The 17347-nt window shown below is 41.4% G+C and overlaps 1 protein-coding gene across 4 annotated transcripts in view; it reads left to right on the top strand.

The window, feature by feature from the left end:
* The first annotated feature begins 928 nt into the window (after positions 1-928).
* znf608 (zinc finger protein 608) overlaps positions 929-17347 on the top strand; it is a 72760-nt gene continuing 56341 nt past the window's right edge. For all 4 annotated transcript variants that reach the window (XM_004555754.3, XM_076891166.1, XM_004555753.3 and 1 more), the window contains exon 1: positions 929-1985. In XM_004555754.3, coding sequence (XP_004555811.3) covers positions 1074-1985 — 912 coding nt within the window. In that variant the 5' untranslated portion in view covers positions 929-1073. The remainder of the gene's footprint in view (positions 1986-17347) is intronic.

Below are 17347 nucleotides of genomic sequence, written 5' to 3'. Positions count from 1 at the left end.
TTCCTTGGTTTTACTGGCGTTGATCTGGAGGTAGTTCAGCTGGCACCAGTCCACAAAGTCTTGGGTCAGACCTCTGTACTCCTTGTCGTCCCCATCAGTGATGAGGCCGACTATTGCAGAGTCATCAGAGAACTTCTGCAGGAAGCACTGGGTGGAATTGTGGGAGAAGTCTGCAGTGTAGATGGTGAAGAGGAACGGAGCCAGAACCGTTCCCTGTGGGGCCCCCGTACTGCAGACGACCCTGTCCGACACACAGCCCTGAGTCCTCACATACTGTGGTCGGTCGGTGAGGTAGTCCAGGATCCAGGTAGTGAGGTGATGGTCCACTCCAGAGTTCACCAGCTTGTCCTTTAGAACCGAGGGAAGAATGGTGTTGAAGGCACTGGAGAAATCAAAGAACATGATTCTCACAGTGCTTCCAGCGGTCTCCAGGTGAGTGAGGGAACGATGTAGGAGGTGAATGACGGCATCATCCGCTCCAATGCCAGGCTGGTAGGCAAACTGAAGTGGGTCCAGTGATGAGCTTGTTAGGCGCCGAAGCTGAGCATTTAGTGGGCATCCAATCACTGACACTTGAGCTGATGCATAAACTATAAAACAAACACGGCAGCGCCCTCCTGCGGCCAACTAGTTGCATTTTCTGACAGTAATTAAGTGGCATCTGAGACATTGGGAAGATGCATTCACAGTCGAAGGAAAACAAAACCATCTATTCTCTCTTTGAAAATAAACAGTAATGTGCTACATATCCATATATTACTGGGGCATTTTATTGTTGGGATTGAAATAAACCTTCCAAATGTGACTTTATGAACTTTATTCGTATTGTTTTTATTATTTTATGAAAACACAAGTGTAGATTTGTGATTATCGTGTTTTACTGTGCTGCGGGTGATAACAGCGAGCAGCCCTGTCAGATACTGCGAGCTGTCATTCAGTCTGTGTGGTAGTTTGTGAAGGAGCGGGCCTGATGCTCCGGTGCTCTCCGCCACACTGCGGCTGGCTGGCGCTCTGACAATGACTTGCATGCTGATTATTGTGGAGATCGACAAAGGAGACAAGGAAACGAGGAGATGAACCGTTTCCTGAGAGCTGGGGAGAATGGAGGGCTGCTGACAGACTGCAAGGAGCTGTCACCCAACCACACCGCCGCCTTCTCCTCCTCTTCCTCCTCCTCTGTCTCCATCGCCTCCTCCTCCTCCTCTTCCTTCAGTGCCGCTGGCTCAGCCGACAGACACGCGGCCCTGCCCTCGCTCCAGACCCGGACACCTGGCGGCGGCGGGTCGGAGCCGAGGAGATCCGCGCTTAAGCGTAAAGGAGTCGGCCGGGAGGGACGGGAGGAACCGGAGGCGGCTTCGGCGGATCACTCATCAGCGGCTGCTGTCGTGGTGCGAGGCGGCGGAGAAGCGTGCTTCGGGATCGGCAAGCAGCAACAGCAGCAACAGCGTCGGGAGGCTCAAGGACGCAGCGTCGCTGGAGAAGGTCTGGAGATGATTTCAGCGGTCAGCAGAGAGGCGGACGGTGGCGGCGGGAACGGAGTCTCCGAAGTGACCGCTCCTTCTGCGTCATGCGCCAAAGGCAAGGAGGAGAGGAAGGGGAAGAACATGATCCGGGGCTGGAAGAGGGAGCGAGACAGGGAAAGGGACGCCGCTGCTCCTCCTGCCCGAACGAGGAAGGAGAAGCCCGGTGGTGATGGCTCGTCTCCTCCTCCTCCTCCTCCCTCCGTCTTCCTCCCGTCGTCCGCCCTGCCCGCTCCCGAGCATCATCTGTGCCGCGACGGCTCCGGACACTGCCTGTGCGCCGCTCCGGACTCCAGGCTCCCGGGAGATATCAGCAACGTAAACAATAACAACAATAGTAACGGTGCCGCCGCCGTCAGCACCGGGAAAACCGCGCTGGAGTGTGGAGTTAAAACCGGCGCTATTGTTGTGAGACGGCAGCAGGACGACACGCCGGCCGCCAAGAAGCACAGAGGAGCCGAGAAGGTGAGCCTGCTTTTATTGTCTGGGGGGGAAACAACAATGCAACACGGCAACAAAAGAAGCACACCTGCAGGAAGCTGCCTTTAATTTAGCCTAACGCGGAAATAAAAGGAGGGAGGCGGTCAGTCAGATGCAGGTGTAGAGGCCACAAAGGAGCAGCAGACACTCAGAATGGTTAAATGCTGCCACATGATATTTATTTGCCATTGTTGTTGCCCAGCTGGTGTCATTGTTCCCGTTCTCTGTGTCTGTGTTGATGTTTACCAGGCTGAGATTTCCTTTTTCTTTTTGGAGGGAAGATGAAGAAAAAAGGAGGAGGAGGAGGGAGGAAGCAGCAGCAGCAGCAGCAGCAGTGTGTCCTCCATCTCCATCCTCCTCCTCCTCCTCCTCTTTCTAGAGCCATTTAATCCAGTGCTCCTTGTTTTTCCTGGAGATTAGAGGAGAAGGCATGTGCATCAAGAACTCAGCAGTAAAGGGAATTAAAATGTGATGCTGTAATATAACAAAATGGCAAATGTCATTGTCCATCATGGTGAGAGCAACAACAAAGTCACATTATTTTATTCAAGCAGACTTATTATGCTTTTCATTATATTTGTCAGGTGTTGACTGCTTATATGCAAAAGTTTCAGATAATGACATCAGTGTGTTTACAAGTAGCTCCTGTGAGCCAAGAGCTATAAATGCTGCATTTAAGATACTTTGTTTTACTGTTTCTGCATGATGTCATAAAGAAGGGTCATTATTCCTACTGATTTAGGCACACAAGCACAACTCACCTTCTGTTTCTGAAATGCAGCCAATCAGTTGAAAGTTGGCTTAAAGGGGGAGGGGCTAAAACAACTGGTTAAAGAAAAGGCATAGTATAAGATAAAGAAGGCTTAATTTAACCTTCCAGAAGCATGTCTTTAAGTCTGGCAGCTTCTAGGCAGTTATTGTAAAGCTTTATCTAAATCAACTTGAATTTCAGTGGTCACCTCAAGATAAAGCCTGCATGTCGCACCAGCTGTCAAATGTGATGGATAGAGCTTGAAGAAGTTCATTCATTTTACCTGAAAGTACTGGTTTTAAATAATCCTTCCCAGGTGCACCACCAACTTAGGAAAACAGAGAATAAAAATTAGCCTTGCCTTGACATCCTCCTTTTTGTTTGCTTAATTCATTCAGGAAGACACTCAGGATATCAAATATAATCAGGCTTTAGAGCGAGGGTCACATCCTTTTAAAATAAGACGTAAATACTGCGGGTTGACAGGTCGGATGGCTGAGGTTTAATGAGCCACTCCTGAGCCGGTACAGCGGCCTAGCAGGAATGGTTGGGAAATCATTTTTTGGAGGGTTTTGAATAAGTCATCCAGCAGAGAGGAGATGGAGGGATGGGTGGAAAGGTAAGATGGGGACAGAGATGTCTGATAGAGAGGGAGGAATGGGATGTAACAGCAGAGGACATGCACTTAAAGACAAAGACACAAAAAAGAAGCAGATGGAGTATGTCCAGAAGGTGTTTTTTTTGTTAGTTTTTTAGAAACACACATGCAGGATTAGCTTTATGAGGCAGGAAAAACTGAAGCTTCCTCCTGCTGCTGGCAGATGCTGTTGACAGGAGGAACGCTGGTCTGCACTGGCTGCTTTGTTTATTTGTTGATCTGAAGGATTCCCATTCAGCAGTGAAACACACACACACACACACACACACACACACACACACACACACACACACACACACACACACAGTCACCCTGAGCTCAGTCTGTGGAGGCTGTAAGTCATTTCCTGTCAACAAGAATCTGGGCTCCACTCAGCAACTGTTGGGTGTCCTTTGATTATAGAGAGGCTAAAACCCCGAAAATTGGGCTAATTTGATATTATAATGGAAATAAATCAAGTTTATTTCCATGAATGGATCTCTGTGGGTCATCCTGAGTTTGCACTCTCCACATCTGCTTTAGAGAATCAGGGAAATGAGAAAGTCACACTATGCACAAATTAGTCATATCATTAAGCACGTCTGACCTGTCGGGGCAGGGCCATTGGACCTCTGCTGGCAGCGGATCCTTTGGGTCCTGCAGGTTGTAAGGTGGGGCCACTGCAGATCATGCTCACTGGGAATGGGATGTGAAGAGTGTGCAGCCAAACTGTATGTAAAGATGGACATAGCCACTGTGACGTCACACATAAGTTTGCAAAGTCCTATTACTGAAGCATTGAGCAGAGCAGTTTCACTGTTCCGCGTCTGCTTCGGCTGGAGGTTTCATCCTATTAAAAGGGAGTTTTTCCTTCCCACTGTCGCTAAGTGTTTATTGGAGTTTTCCCTGTGTTATTTTCTCTGTCTTTGCCTTATAATATAAAGCACCTTGAGTTAAACTGAATTGGACCAAAGTAAATTTAATTATGATTGTGCATTTTTGATGGTGTGACTTGTCAATCATAAGATAAGAACATAGCTTCTGGTCCTACTAGACGCTAATGGTAGCAATAACATATAGAATAACATGACTGTAGTGATCTCACCCAGGAGTTCCTCATTTGAGCTGATGTAATTTTTCTATGACAAAAATGTCAACACAAGTGCTAAAAACCGCAGTTCCATTAATGGCCACTTGAGGCTTGCTCCAAAACAATCCATGCCCTCATTGACTTTCATTTGAAAATGAACCCAAAAAACACACATTCACAGCCTGATACAAAAACCGGTGTCAGCTTCTATGGATAACTTCCCCCTTCAGAAAACAGCCTATGAGTCATACATTTGGATTTTGTTGAGGTTAAAAGTTAGGGACATGGATTATATGACTGGCAGGTGTGCTGACACAGGTGGCTGTGTGTACTAGCTGTCTGTCACTGAACTGGACTTCTTGACTGCATTTGTGTGGTTGGTGCCTTTTGAATCATTTCTGAAGCCTGCTGTGAGGTTTCCAATAAGTCTTTGCTTTATGTTTTGTTTTGGGAATGCAATTTTGTTAGTCTGATACTTCCAGCAGTACTTCTCAGCAGATATTTGTGTCTTTGCTTTGCATCCATACAGTTTGTGGATGCAGTTTGCTGCCCTTAGCTATAAAGTCCCACCCTCTTATCCGACACCAACACAGCAGTGGGCCATACGTACAGCCTATAGATACTGAACTAAGCTTCAAGTCTGACATGATGGATTCCTTTGTGAATCTTGTGTAAATTCAGCGGCCTTCTAATGATATGAACAAGCTGTCATTTATGTCCTATTTTACAGTTTTGATTAAGAAGAAGTAAAAATAAATAAAAAATGTTTTGCTAATGCTTTTTTTCGCCCAAGTGAAAATTTCACAAATTAACGTAAAGGTGCTTAAGGGATTACAGACTGATTGCACAAGAGTTTCAAGGGCATCTGCAAAGCTCAAATGCAATTATTCATTAAAATATAAATAACATGTGTTCTCACAGCTGTATGAGAGATGACTGACGGTTTTCCCCTTAATGTCGTCTACATGAACCCTTCCTACACCTCAGTGGATGAATGCACCACTAGCTTCGGTGTCATCATGGTCTTTGCATATGAATTTAAAGCCGAACAAAAAAACACCACAGCCACTGCAGAAATATCCAGTTTCATGCACTGCAGTCCTCCTGCTCTGACATGTTTCCTTCACTTGAGCCCCACAAACTGAGCATTTGTCATCTGCGGCTTTTACGTTTAGCCTTCAAATCAAATGTCTCCAGTATCTCGAGACTTGGTGTTTAATTATTACTCTGGAACCAAACACAGATTTTTGGGCTGCTGCACCTTTTGGAAGTTAATCTGGTTAAAATTAATGGAGGCACAATGAGAATGAATGATGTATGATGCATCTAATTTAAATGGAATCAAAATTGGATTAAATAGTTACGCCCTGCTGATGAGAACAACTGTGGAAACAGTGAGTACATGGAAGAGCTTGTACTTGTGCATAGAGCTAATGAACTACAGTCAAATGGAAGAAGATTATACAGAACCATACATTAAAACTGGTGACAGTACTGAAGAGCCTTCTTTTAAACTTGTTTTTGAAATATGAGTATTGCTGAAGATTTAATCAATTTTGTATTTTATTTTCTCTTCTCCAATTTAGAGCTGGCTGAATATCCTGGAGGTTTTTTCGGAGAATTTTTCAAAGTTCGATATTCTAACATATCAACTGATATTTTCGTTTTTCTTTCAGACACACGAAAAATGAGCGGATTTCCTAAACCTTTGTCATGTGTAGTTATGCAGTAATCTATTAGATACAAACCTGACACTGTTCATAACAACTACACTGGAGAAAAGTTATTTATAAGGCTTTAAGGTAGGGATGATTAATATGTGGCTGCAGACACAGGGAGCTGTAGCTAATAGCTATCTGGTAGATCCATCCACCAGTGACTCTCCTGGACCTCCTGCTCATGTTTATGCTTCTTTATGCAACTGTCTGATCAATAATAGAGCTTGTTGTCTGGTTAATTGTACAAACATATTGTACATGATGTTTTTAATTCAGTTTTAGGGTGTAGGATTTTCTTAGCTTACTAATTAGCAGGTATATAAGAATGCACATTGCTAGTCAGCTTAACACTTCACTCTCTGTCCAGTAGTCACTTTTGTCTCCAAAAATCCTAACATGGCTGTGGTCTACACGACAATGTTGAGGTTCCAAAGTACAGAGTCCAGAAAATGATTGGTCTATAATGTCTATAATGCTTATTAGCATCCACCACTTAAAAACTGCAATAGCTGGTAGAAACAAGATTCCATTCAGAGCTAAGTGATCATAAACTAAATGATGTGATGTTAGAGAAAGATTAACCATCAAATGATCACTTTTACACATCATCCTGAAGGGAACATGAATGCTAAAATTTATGGCTATTCTTCCTGTCATTTAAAAAAAAAAAATCAGCACAAAGCCTCCAGAAACTACTAAGCTGAGAGTCCAAACCTCTCCAGCTTTTTATTAGCACTCATTTTATATAACATATTGTTAAACGAAGGTTTTAAAACCATGACAGCCCAAATATTTGAATACTTTAGAAAAGAATCCCTCTCAGGTTGTCTGAGACTTAGGAAGAAATCTAAACCATACAGCATCATATTGATGACTAATCCTGTTTTGTGGATGGTCTCATCGCAGATATTCTCCAGGCAGAAATTTGGTCTGCTTTTTTTGTCTATTTGCTGCCATACTATAGCATTTGTCTCTGCCCAATTGAGACGCTCAGCATGAAGTTTGATCACATACAATTTAACACTTCACCAACCCTTTTGAGAGCGGCTTCTTTACTCTCACAGTTATAGCTGAGCTGCTTTGCTTTTTGTTTTTTCTGAAACTATTGGCATGCTACAACCTCACATCTTTAGATGTCATCCAGCTAGCTTACTTACTACTTATTCCAGCTCTGCTAAACCTCATAATGCATTAATGTTTTGGAGTTAAACTGTTTCACAATTGTTTGCTTTCGGGAACTGAAAGAGCATTTGGACCCAGAAATGGCTAATGATAGACTTAACACCACGATGAGAGCACAAGGAAACTGCAGAAACATGAACCAACTCAAGGGATCATCACAACTGGTGTGATTCTTCCTTGGTGGAGCAGATATGTTGTACTGAATTTTGTGAGCAACGCACTGACTAACCGAGACCGTATCATAGCAAAAATTCTTGCAGAAAAATGCTCCAATTTACCTTCAAAAAGCTACCCTCTCGCTAAAATATAAATCTGATCTAGCCACACTGGCAGAAATAAAAGCAGTTCTGCTGCTGCTGCTGAGGCTCAGGCTGTCATCTGCATGACAATAAGATGCACTTGAGTTTCTCTGTGAATGACAGCGGCTGCTCTGCTATCACTTTCTGTCTGTCAGTCTGGATCCCTGCAGGCTGAATGAGGATGAAACAAAAACACTCGGCTCCTGACGGATCCTATCGCCTAATATTGAATTCTGATCACCTTGCAGCAGCAGCATCAACGCACCCGCCAATATCCGGTTATTCCATTTTCTTTTTTCAGAAGCATCATTTCCCGTTGTGCTGTAGTGGCAGCTTTTGAGTCGTCACGTTTACCTGGTGGGTTTTAACAGGTTTGTGCAGGCTTGGTCTCCATGGTGACGTTGACAGTGTTTAGTTTATTCAGGAGGAGTTGTAGTGTCGCATGTAAACAGCTGATCCAAAGCAAGCGAAGCAAGCATCGGGATGGAGAGTGATGAGGAGAGGCCAATGTAAGGCAATGTTCCTCTTTAATGCACCATTTCATCTTTCTCATCCATGTATAAATAACCAGATCACTTTGCCCAGCCAGCTTTTTAAGGGTCCATTACGCACTTACTTGGCTTTTTAAGTTTTCAGCGTTTTAAGCTGAAATCCTCCAAAACTGCACCTTTAAGAGTGAGTGATTATGAAGGATAATAGGCTGAGACTTTTGAAATGTGTTTTTCTGACAAATAAAACTATTGTGCCGTGTTTCACTGGCTGAAAGCTTTCATGATGACAATGAATGTATTACATTTTCAGCTATGGCATACATTTTATTAAATAGGTTGCATTAAGGCTGTAAAATCATAACCATGATTATTCTGGTCAGTAATCGTAATCTTGATTTTTCTCACTAAACATCATGCATTTATTAAATATGAAACCTTTTTCTATAATTTCAGCTTAAACTGTATTATACTGTAAGGATTCCTGAGCTTTTTGGGAGAGGTGAAAGCAAACGACTCTAAAGGAAAAGGTCTTGTTAGTAGGGCTGGGCAGTCTGCCCGTAGGCCAATCATTCTTTTGTTGGCGGGGAGGACGTTAAGTTCTACTATCCACCTTGTAAAACACACAGTGTGCTCAGTAACACATAGTTTAGTTTTTATTCTCACTTCTAGCATGAAGAGATGTTGATGCAGTGACGTACAACGATGAATGATTCAACCGACCTTAACTGGTAAACCGTACCACGTCATAATATTTGCTGGCTCTAAACTTCTACTAACACATTCATCACGTCCACATACAGCAAGTTTGACCATCATCGATCATCATCCACAACCCTTTCTTTCTTTTTTATTTATTTATATTTATACATATATCAAACACAGGAAATGGAAAATAAACATAAAAGAATTCCAGCAAAATTATCTGTAAAACAAAAACAAAAGGTGTTTGAAAAGGAGCAGGAAGAAGCAGCGGCTTATCCAGACCTGCCCCAAAGTTTGCCAACAATTTCTTAATCCAATTGGTAACTATATATGTGTACATATATACACACACACACACATCTGTGTACCTGTGTAGACAAATGCTCTCTCATATCAACAACATAACAATATTCTCATTCTGTACAATAGAACAGCTGTATAGCTATATGCCCATCAAATATGTATTGCTTATATTTATTCTTATATTGTGCAATATTTTTACCTTTTTAAAAATTTCTTTGTTTAGCCACATTCCACAAACTGATATGTATGTGCTGTGAACACATGACTGCTTTATATTGCATTTTCCTCTCAGGTCATATGTGAGAGGAAAATGGTTTATTCTTAAATAAATGAAGCATATTATTTCTTGCTTTTCCTGATACCAAACATTATGCATTATCCTTCTTGCTCTTTTTTTGCATTGTGCATAGAGAGAACTCTTGTGTTACCCCAGACCACTGTTATTCTTATTATCCTTCTTATTATCCTCCTTATTAGCTTTTTTAAAAAAACAATACTAGTTAATTAAAAAAAATGATTTGTTTGATTTGTTGTTGTCTCTTCCACAATCCTTTGTGAATTAGCTTGACAGGAGGTTAATGGTTTGTTTTTTCATTTAATGCAAAACACTGAAGTTGTGCCAGGTTGTGTCACACAGATACTCAAAAACACTGAAATACTGGACGCTGAGATTTAATGATTTAGTTTTGAGACTAACAGAGTTGTCATTTGGAGGGCTGGTGATGGAATAAGTTACAAGGTGGCCAGACAGCTGAATGCAGTGTCTGTTAGGTGGGACTGAGGTTTTCTATATATTTTAATTTATCATTTGTATGTGCTTTTCCTTTAGTGGTATTTTTCTTCTAATCGAGTTAGAGTAAGTTGCTAAAAACTACTTGGTTAAGTTTAGGAAAATTGCCTACATGTTAAAAAAGTGTCAAGGGAGGAGTGAGGACCCAAAGACTGGATGAGCAAATAATTGTGAGCGATGAAATATCAAACTCAAAACGAAAAAATTAAATACAAAAATTCATAAGAAGAAAACAAAGAACACAAAACACAAACTGGCAACCAACACAATGAAATGCAGCATTATAGAGCATGAATTATGGGAAGACAAAGACACAACATCATAGATGAGACAGAAGGCACACAGAGTGAATCACAACAGTAGTTGCCTCAATGCACTTTATATTGTAAGGTACAGACCTACAATAATAGAACCAGAATGACAGTGAAACTCTAAAACACAACAAAACCTTGAGACTATGATAATATCACACTCACTTGGCACTTACAGTGTCTTGCAAAAGTATTCGGCCCCCTTGAACTTTCCCACATGTTGTCACATTACAGCCACAAACATGAATCAATTTTATTGGAATTCCATGTGAAAGACCAACACAAAGTGGTGCACACGTGAGAAGTGGAACGAAAATCCTACATGATTCCAAACATTTTTTACAAATAAATAACTGCAAAGTGGGGTGTGCGTAATTATTCAGCCCCTTTGGTCTGAGTGCAGTCAGTTGCCCATAGACATTGCCTGATGAGTGCTAATGACTAGATAGAGTGCACCTGTGTGTAATCTAATGTCAGTACAAATACAGCTGCTCTGTGACGGCCTCAGAGGTTGTCTAAGAGAGTATTGGGAGCAACAACACCATGAAGTCCAAAGAACACACCAGACAGGTCAGGCATAAAGTTATTGAAAAATTTAAAGCAGGCTTAGGCTACAAAAACATTTCCCAAGCCTTGAACATCCCACGGAGTCAAGCGATCATTCAGAAATGGAAGGAGTATGGCACAACTGTAAACCTACCAAGACAAGGCCGTCCACCTAAACTCACAGGCCGAACAAGGAGAGCGCTGATCAGAAATGCAGCCAAGAGGCCCATGGTGACTCTGGACGAGCTGCAGAGATCTACAGCTCAGGTGGGGGAATCTGTCCATAGGACAACTATTAGTCGTGCACTGCACAAAGTTGGCCTTTATGGAAGAGTGGCAAGAAGAAAGCCATTGTTAACAGAACACCATAAGAAGTCCCGTTTGCAGTTTGCCACAAGCCATGTGGGGACACAGCAAACATGTGGAAGAAGGTGCTCTGGTCAGATGAGACCAAAATGGAACTTTTTGGCCAAAATGCAAAACGCTATGTGTGGTGGAAAACTAACACTGCACATCACTCTGAACACACCATCCTCACTGTCAAATATGGTGGTGGCAGCATCATGCTCCGGGGGTGCTTCTCTTCAGCAGGGACAGGGAAGCTGGTCAGAGTTGATGGGAAGATGGATGGAGCCAAATACAGGGCAATCTTGGAAGAAAACCTCTTGGAGTCTGCAAAAGACTTGAGACTGGGGCGGAGGTTCACCTTCCAGCAGGACAACGACCCTAAACATAAAGCCAGGGCAACAATGGAATGGTTTAAAACAAAACATATCCATGTGTTAGAATGGCCCAGTCAAAGTCCCAGATCTAAGTCCAATCGAGAATCTGTGGCAAGATCACACTTTGTATTGGTCTTTCACGTGGAATTCCAATAAAATTGATTCATGTTTATGGCTGTAATGCTAGTGTTTTATTAGCCCTTTGTCTACCCCGAACTCCTCCCTATGCTGTCTTAGTGACTTTCACTTTAATGTAACATTGTTTCAACATTTTCTCTTCTGAGGATTCCGTTTGAGTGGTTAAACCAAGAGAATAGCCAAAGTAGATTTTAAATCAAATAGATCGCTTACAGAGCTTGGAACATCTTTAACTATCAGCATGGAAAAGATAAAACTGAGCAGCAGCTGTGCAGGTTCACCACCTTACACCTGTAAGGCGCTAATAATGCTAAAAAGGGGGGGGAAAGGTGTTAATGAGGACTGGAAGTGTTACAGTGTGATACAAAGAGAGAATCTGTCGTTTTTCCACTATTGACAGTTATAGAGCACTAAATAAAAATATTCACTTTTATTGGATAATTAAATTAATTGTCTCAAATATTTATTAGCATTTCTTTACCCTCTGCTGATCACTGACTGGACTTTATGATGGGCCCTGCTTTTTTATTTATCATCACATAAAGGTCACCAGCTCTCAGCAGGATTCAAACTTGCGTCATACAGTATGTGTCCAGTTTTCACCCAAGGTTGATAATCAGCAGAGCTTTGATGTTGTTTATCCTTCCTTTTTCAAAGAATATTGGCTGGAGCCAGCATGGACACATAGTTATCTAACAGCCAGCCAGATGTTTTTCCAAAAGACTGAACATGTTTTCTAAAGGCACGAAATGTCTGATTGTGAAGTCTTGATGTGGATTTCTAAAGGGTGGGAGGACAAACCACCAGGGATCTGACACGTGTTTGCTAAAATGTGCAAAGACTAAAATTTACAGCTGTTAAACTCTGAGTTTTATTCTGGGAATGTTACAAGGAGGAAACATTGATATAAAAAGATCTCTGTGTAAAACAATGTCATTGTTTAGAGCATTACAAACAGAAATCCATCATTTCCCACAGGGTTGGGGTACACATGTAGGTGGGCATTAAAAGACGTGAAACCACACCTTTTCCAATGACTTATTAAGTAACACTTGACAATAAATAGAAAAATTATCAGCTGCCGCAGTGAGCTGATGGACTACAGTGATACCATCTTGGACTACAGACTCACAAGAAATAAATGGGCGACCCAGTAAAGTCTTTGTGTGGAAAGGATGGCATTAACGCTGAATTCTGGGTGGGAAAACGCAAAAGACAACATTTTAATTCTTTTAAATATTTGTTGATATTGCCCTGGCTGTGAAAATTAGCTTTGGTTAATTTGTTTAATATGGGCAGTGGTCAGAGTGATCAGGACACCAGTCAAGGCAATTTTTGACTCGCAGGATGGGATTTGTATTTCATTTAATCTACCTGACTCTAGTTTTATGTAGGCATCCCTGCATATAACCAAGAATGTGTGCAGGTACATGCAGCACATACAGAATTTCATGAATGTGTGCAGAACAGCTACACCATCATCATCAGAAAAGAGAGAAAGAGAGAATGGGGGTGTTTGTGTGTGTTGGGTTAATTTTGAATTCGAGCTTAATGCAAATGTGCATTTGCAGAGACAGGGTACTAATTTTTCGCCTCATCTTTTTGTTTAACTGGGTGTGTGTGTTTGGTGGTGAATGACTGCTGTATGTGAGAAGAGGCATAACAAAGAGCAGAGACGAAGCAGACTGACAATAAGTAGAACTACATGCCTAAAGGGAAAAAAAAGGCATGATAGCGGCTTCTGCACAAAAGTAATGAACAAGAATTAAATTTACTGCATTAGTACACATCAAATGGTCTGATTGATAGCGCACCGCTTCAGGGAAACTGCAGAACAACCAAAATTATTGGGGTCAGTTTGGTAATTGCATGCAATCTATTTGTGATAATGCTGCAATTAACTGTGATAAACTGGTGAAAATCCCAAATCAGATGCCATCTGTTGCAAATCTGTAAAACTGTTGTCTTCTACATATAAAAAAGAAATCACATTAAACAGAAATTCACATTAATTTAGATTCAGAGTTCAGCCAGGACGCCACAGATTTAAAACAGAAATTCAGAAATCTCTTTACAAATAATGATGTTGTTGCTGTTGGATGGCAATTTAACCACAAAGTGACACAAATGCTCAGTAATGTTGCTTTTATATAAGAGTATAACCAGAATACATCCATTTGACAACCTGCTGAGTTGAGTCCCCTGCTGCAAAGAGACGTGTTGTGTTGCAGATGAGTTGCACTTACTGCTGCAGACTGAGACTGTGCAAAATTTCATCATCGCCCATTTGTAGAAAAGACTTTGATATGTTCACCCTGTTGAGAAATATTTATTTTTTCCTTCTTTTGTTGCGTAAAATCCACCTTTAATTTCAGTGCTTCAGCAGAGAGCAGTACTGGCAGGAGAGTTTTACTTTGGTTTTGTGTGTTGGCTTCACGGGGCTGTGATTGACAGGAGACTATTGACTGAAAACATGGAAATCAGACAGGCAGAAGGCAGAAGTAGACCCCTTGTGAATATGAAGAAAATCTGAAGCTTTAGAAGCTTTTGAAAATAAGCGAGTGACCTTGGAATGCCTTTTTTTTTTAAATTTTGCTTTCTTTATTTAAACACATAGCTACATTAGTATGCTTCAGTTCCACTCGCCAGCCTTAAGTTAGGTATATAATACAAAGGAGTTTAGCTGTCTAGTCCTTAAAAATATCAGCTTTTACCCCTAAAACATGGTGACTGTAAAACCCCAAGAAACAAAACCCTCAGAGTCTAAATGAAAATGTTTTGTGTCAAATATTAAAAGCTATTTGAAATTAAAGGTTTGAGGTTTGAATCTGTTAGGCTGGAATAAATCAGTGAGAATAAGAGTGGCAAAACCTGGAAGCATGTTTGAAATGTAACAAACATATAGGCAGAGTCATCAGTGTCTTCAATAACGATAAATTAGCAACAGCAAAGCTGCACTTTCATTAGATGTCATTATTATTATTCAACACCAGGCAAATGAGCATCCAAAAGAATGGGTTCCTGGGATTGATTTACCCTTTAAATGTACATTTTATCCTCTAGATTTATTTATTTATTACACATTTATTAGGCATTTAAAATATGATATTGTGGTCATATATCTGTTATGACTTTACATCCCCCATGACCGGCCAGAAACTGAGCTTTGGACAATGTGATATCATTGTGGTTACAATATGATGACAGAGGCGTCCATAGATCCACAAAGCCAGCACGCAGTTCCCTCATTGTTCACTTGTTCAAGGCAGAGCCAGAGTGGAGAAGCTCCAGCAGTTTGTATTTTGTCTTGTTTATCACAGGCCATGACTTGTACTGCTGCATCTTATGTCCTTGCCTCTAGCAAAAGGTAGTACATCGGTCTGTTAAACAAAGATCAACCCACAAGACTTGAATGCATGACTGCAAATAGAAAAACTGCATGATTTATGAGATTTAGGTGCCTTCGGTTCTTCTTTCATACAATTCTGACTTTTTACACAAGGTCTACGAAAAAACGCAATTCCAGGAGTGTAACTTAAAAAAACAAACCAAAGCAAAGAATCACGATTTCACATGATTTTGTTTGCTGTATTGTTTTTATTGAAGCCTTACCTTTGCTTTAAGAACAACAAAACTGTTACTACTGTGCAATCTGTGAGCTCAAACTGTCAATCATTTTGCACAGCCGGGGTGCAGCTCCATTGCTGTCGTTACTGTGGGCATTACTGCAGACAGAAATTTGTGGAGTGATACCACAGCACATGTTTATTTGCTCTCCTTTCCCAACGAGAGAGGGTTGACAAAGATCATTGATCAGCTTGAATAAATATGTAATCAATCAAAGCTAGGTAAGTCTGACTACATGCCAATATTGGCTCAGTTTATTGGCATTTTGATTAATCAGCCTGATGCAGACCGAAGGAAAATGATTTTCTGTTTTACTTGATTGGACAGAAGCTTGAATAGAAGAAAAGGAGAACAAGTGGACGAGCAAACGGCAGTGTGAAGGGTGTTTTTAGAACAGCTCATGTGGAGGCTGGACTGAGAGTCCATTAGCTATCAAAGTATCAGTGCCAACAGAGTGAAAAAGGCTTCATGGTATGACAGTACGCCCACGTGCTCTGCTCTGCAGGCTGGCAGGTTTTCCTTTGCATCCATTCATCAAAGCCTCCAAAGCCACAGGAAACACAGAAATAAAACAGCATCATAATCTCACCTCCCACCGTCTGTCATTACCTGAAAACTCGTCGAAGAATCACCTCACATCCTCTTCTTCTTCGCTTCCTTTCATATTTTATTTAACTGCAGCTTTCCTGAAACATCTTGTAGCGGCTGCACTCAGAGGGATGCTTCAGTCGCTCTTTGACTCAGGCAATGAGTGTCTCATATGTGCTCAAATCCAAATCAGATTAAAGCTGCTTTCATCTGACTCAGACAATATGATGGCAAATCAGGGGATGTGGTTTTTGGAGATGTGGTTTGTGTGCTCTTCCCTTTTTCTAGTCGTACATACTATATAAAGAAAAAGTCTTAAATGAGGCCAGCATATATACTAGGAATTTCCATCAAGAGGTCAGGCTTCAGACTGTTTCAGGCACTTTTTTTCTACTTGGCTCTCTATAAAGAGTGAATATCTCAGGCAAACAGCTGCGGCTGTGAGCACAGAAGCCCCACCCATCTGCTGTTCAAATCGTATGTTTACGAGGGGCAGCGAATCACAGCTCTGTGCTATGAAGCAGGATTTAAGGTTAAGCAAGGTAATGTCAACGTTATTGGTGTACATCACCACCAAAACATGGCAGCTAGAATAGGCAAGTAGACTAACTACACTTACTGTCCCATTGGCTGCAGCTAATTTGCTTTTCATCTCTATTATGTGTTTATCTCACATAATATGCACAGCTGAACTTTTCTTTTAGTCAAACAACATCAGTGAATGCTTCAACTGGACGTCTTTAAATTTCCTCCATCGCAATGATGGCAAAAACTGGGGTGCTCGTTTTCGGCTCAAACAGCTTCTCAAAGGATGGCAATTATTACATCGGCTCCATCAAACCCTTTTGCTAAGAACCTTGACATTATTTGTGACCAACATTTGAATTTTGAATCTCACATCTCAAAGCTCATCCAGTCTTGCTTTTTTCATTTAAGAAACTCTGCAAGAATCAAACCTTTGACACTCAGTAATGTGGAATTTGATAACTTTAAGTAACTTTTTAAGTGCCTGTTTTAACTGGTCCAGAATGCAGCAGCTCGGCTGCATAAACAACAAGCCAACACACAACACATCACCCCAATTATCATTTCCCTTCATTTCTTTTTTCTAATTCATTTAAAAATGTTATTAATAACATGGCTCCAGTCTACACAGCAGACCTGCTCAGACTATTTTCCATCAGTTAGCCTTTCTGGTCTGGTCTGATCAGGGTTTTTAACTATTCCTTGCTCTAATTTTTTAAACCAGAGGCAATCACGCTTTTGAGGCTCCTGAACTTCTGAACAGCCTGTCAGGTCAGCTCAATCAGTGGTCTGTATTAAATGACCACTGATTCAGCCAACCAGCCCATTATTTTTGGCTCTTGTTCTCCTAATGTGTGTTTGTATGTTTAGACACATGCACGTTTCTTTAATCTGTGCTTTTATTGAAACTGCGAAGCACTTGCAAAA

The sequence above is a fragment of the Maylandia zebra genome, linkage group LG12 (genome assembly GCF_041146795.1).
Source record: "Maylandia zebra isolate NMK-2024a linkage group LG12, Mzebra_GT3a, whole genome shotgun sequence".
Taxonomy (NCBI): Eukaryota; Metazoa; Chordata; class Actinopteri; order Cichliformes; family Cichlidae; genus Maylandia; species Maylandia zebra.
This window is presented reverse-complemented; position numbering and strand designations above follow the sequence as displayed.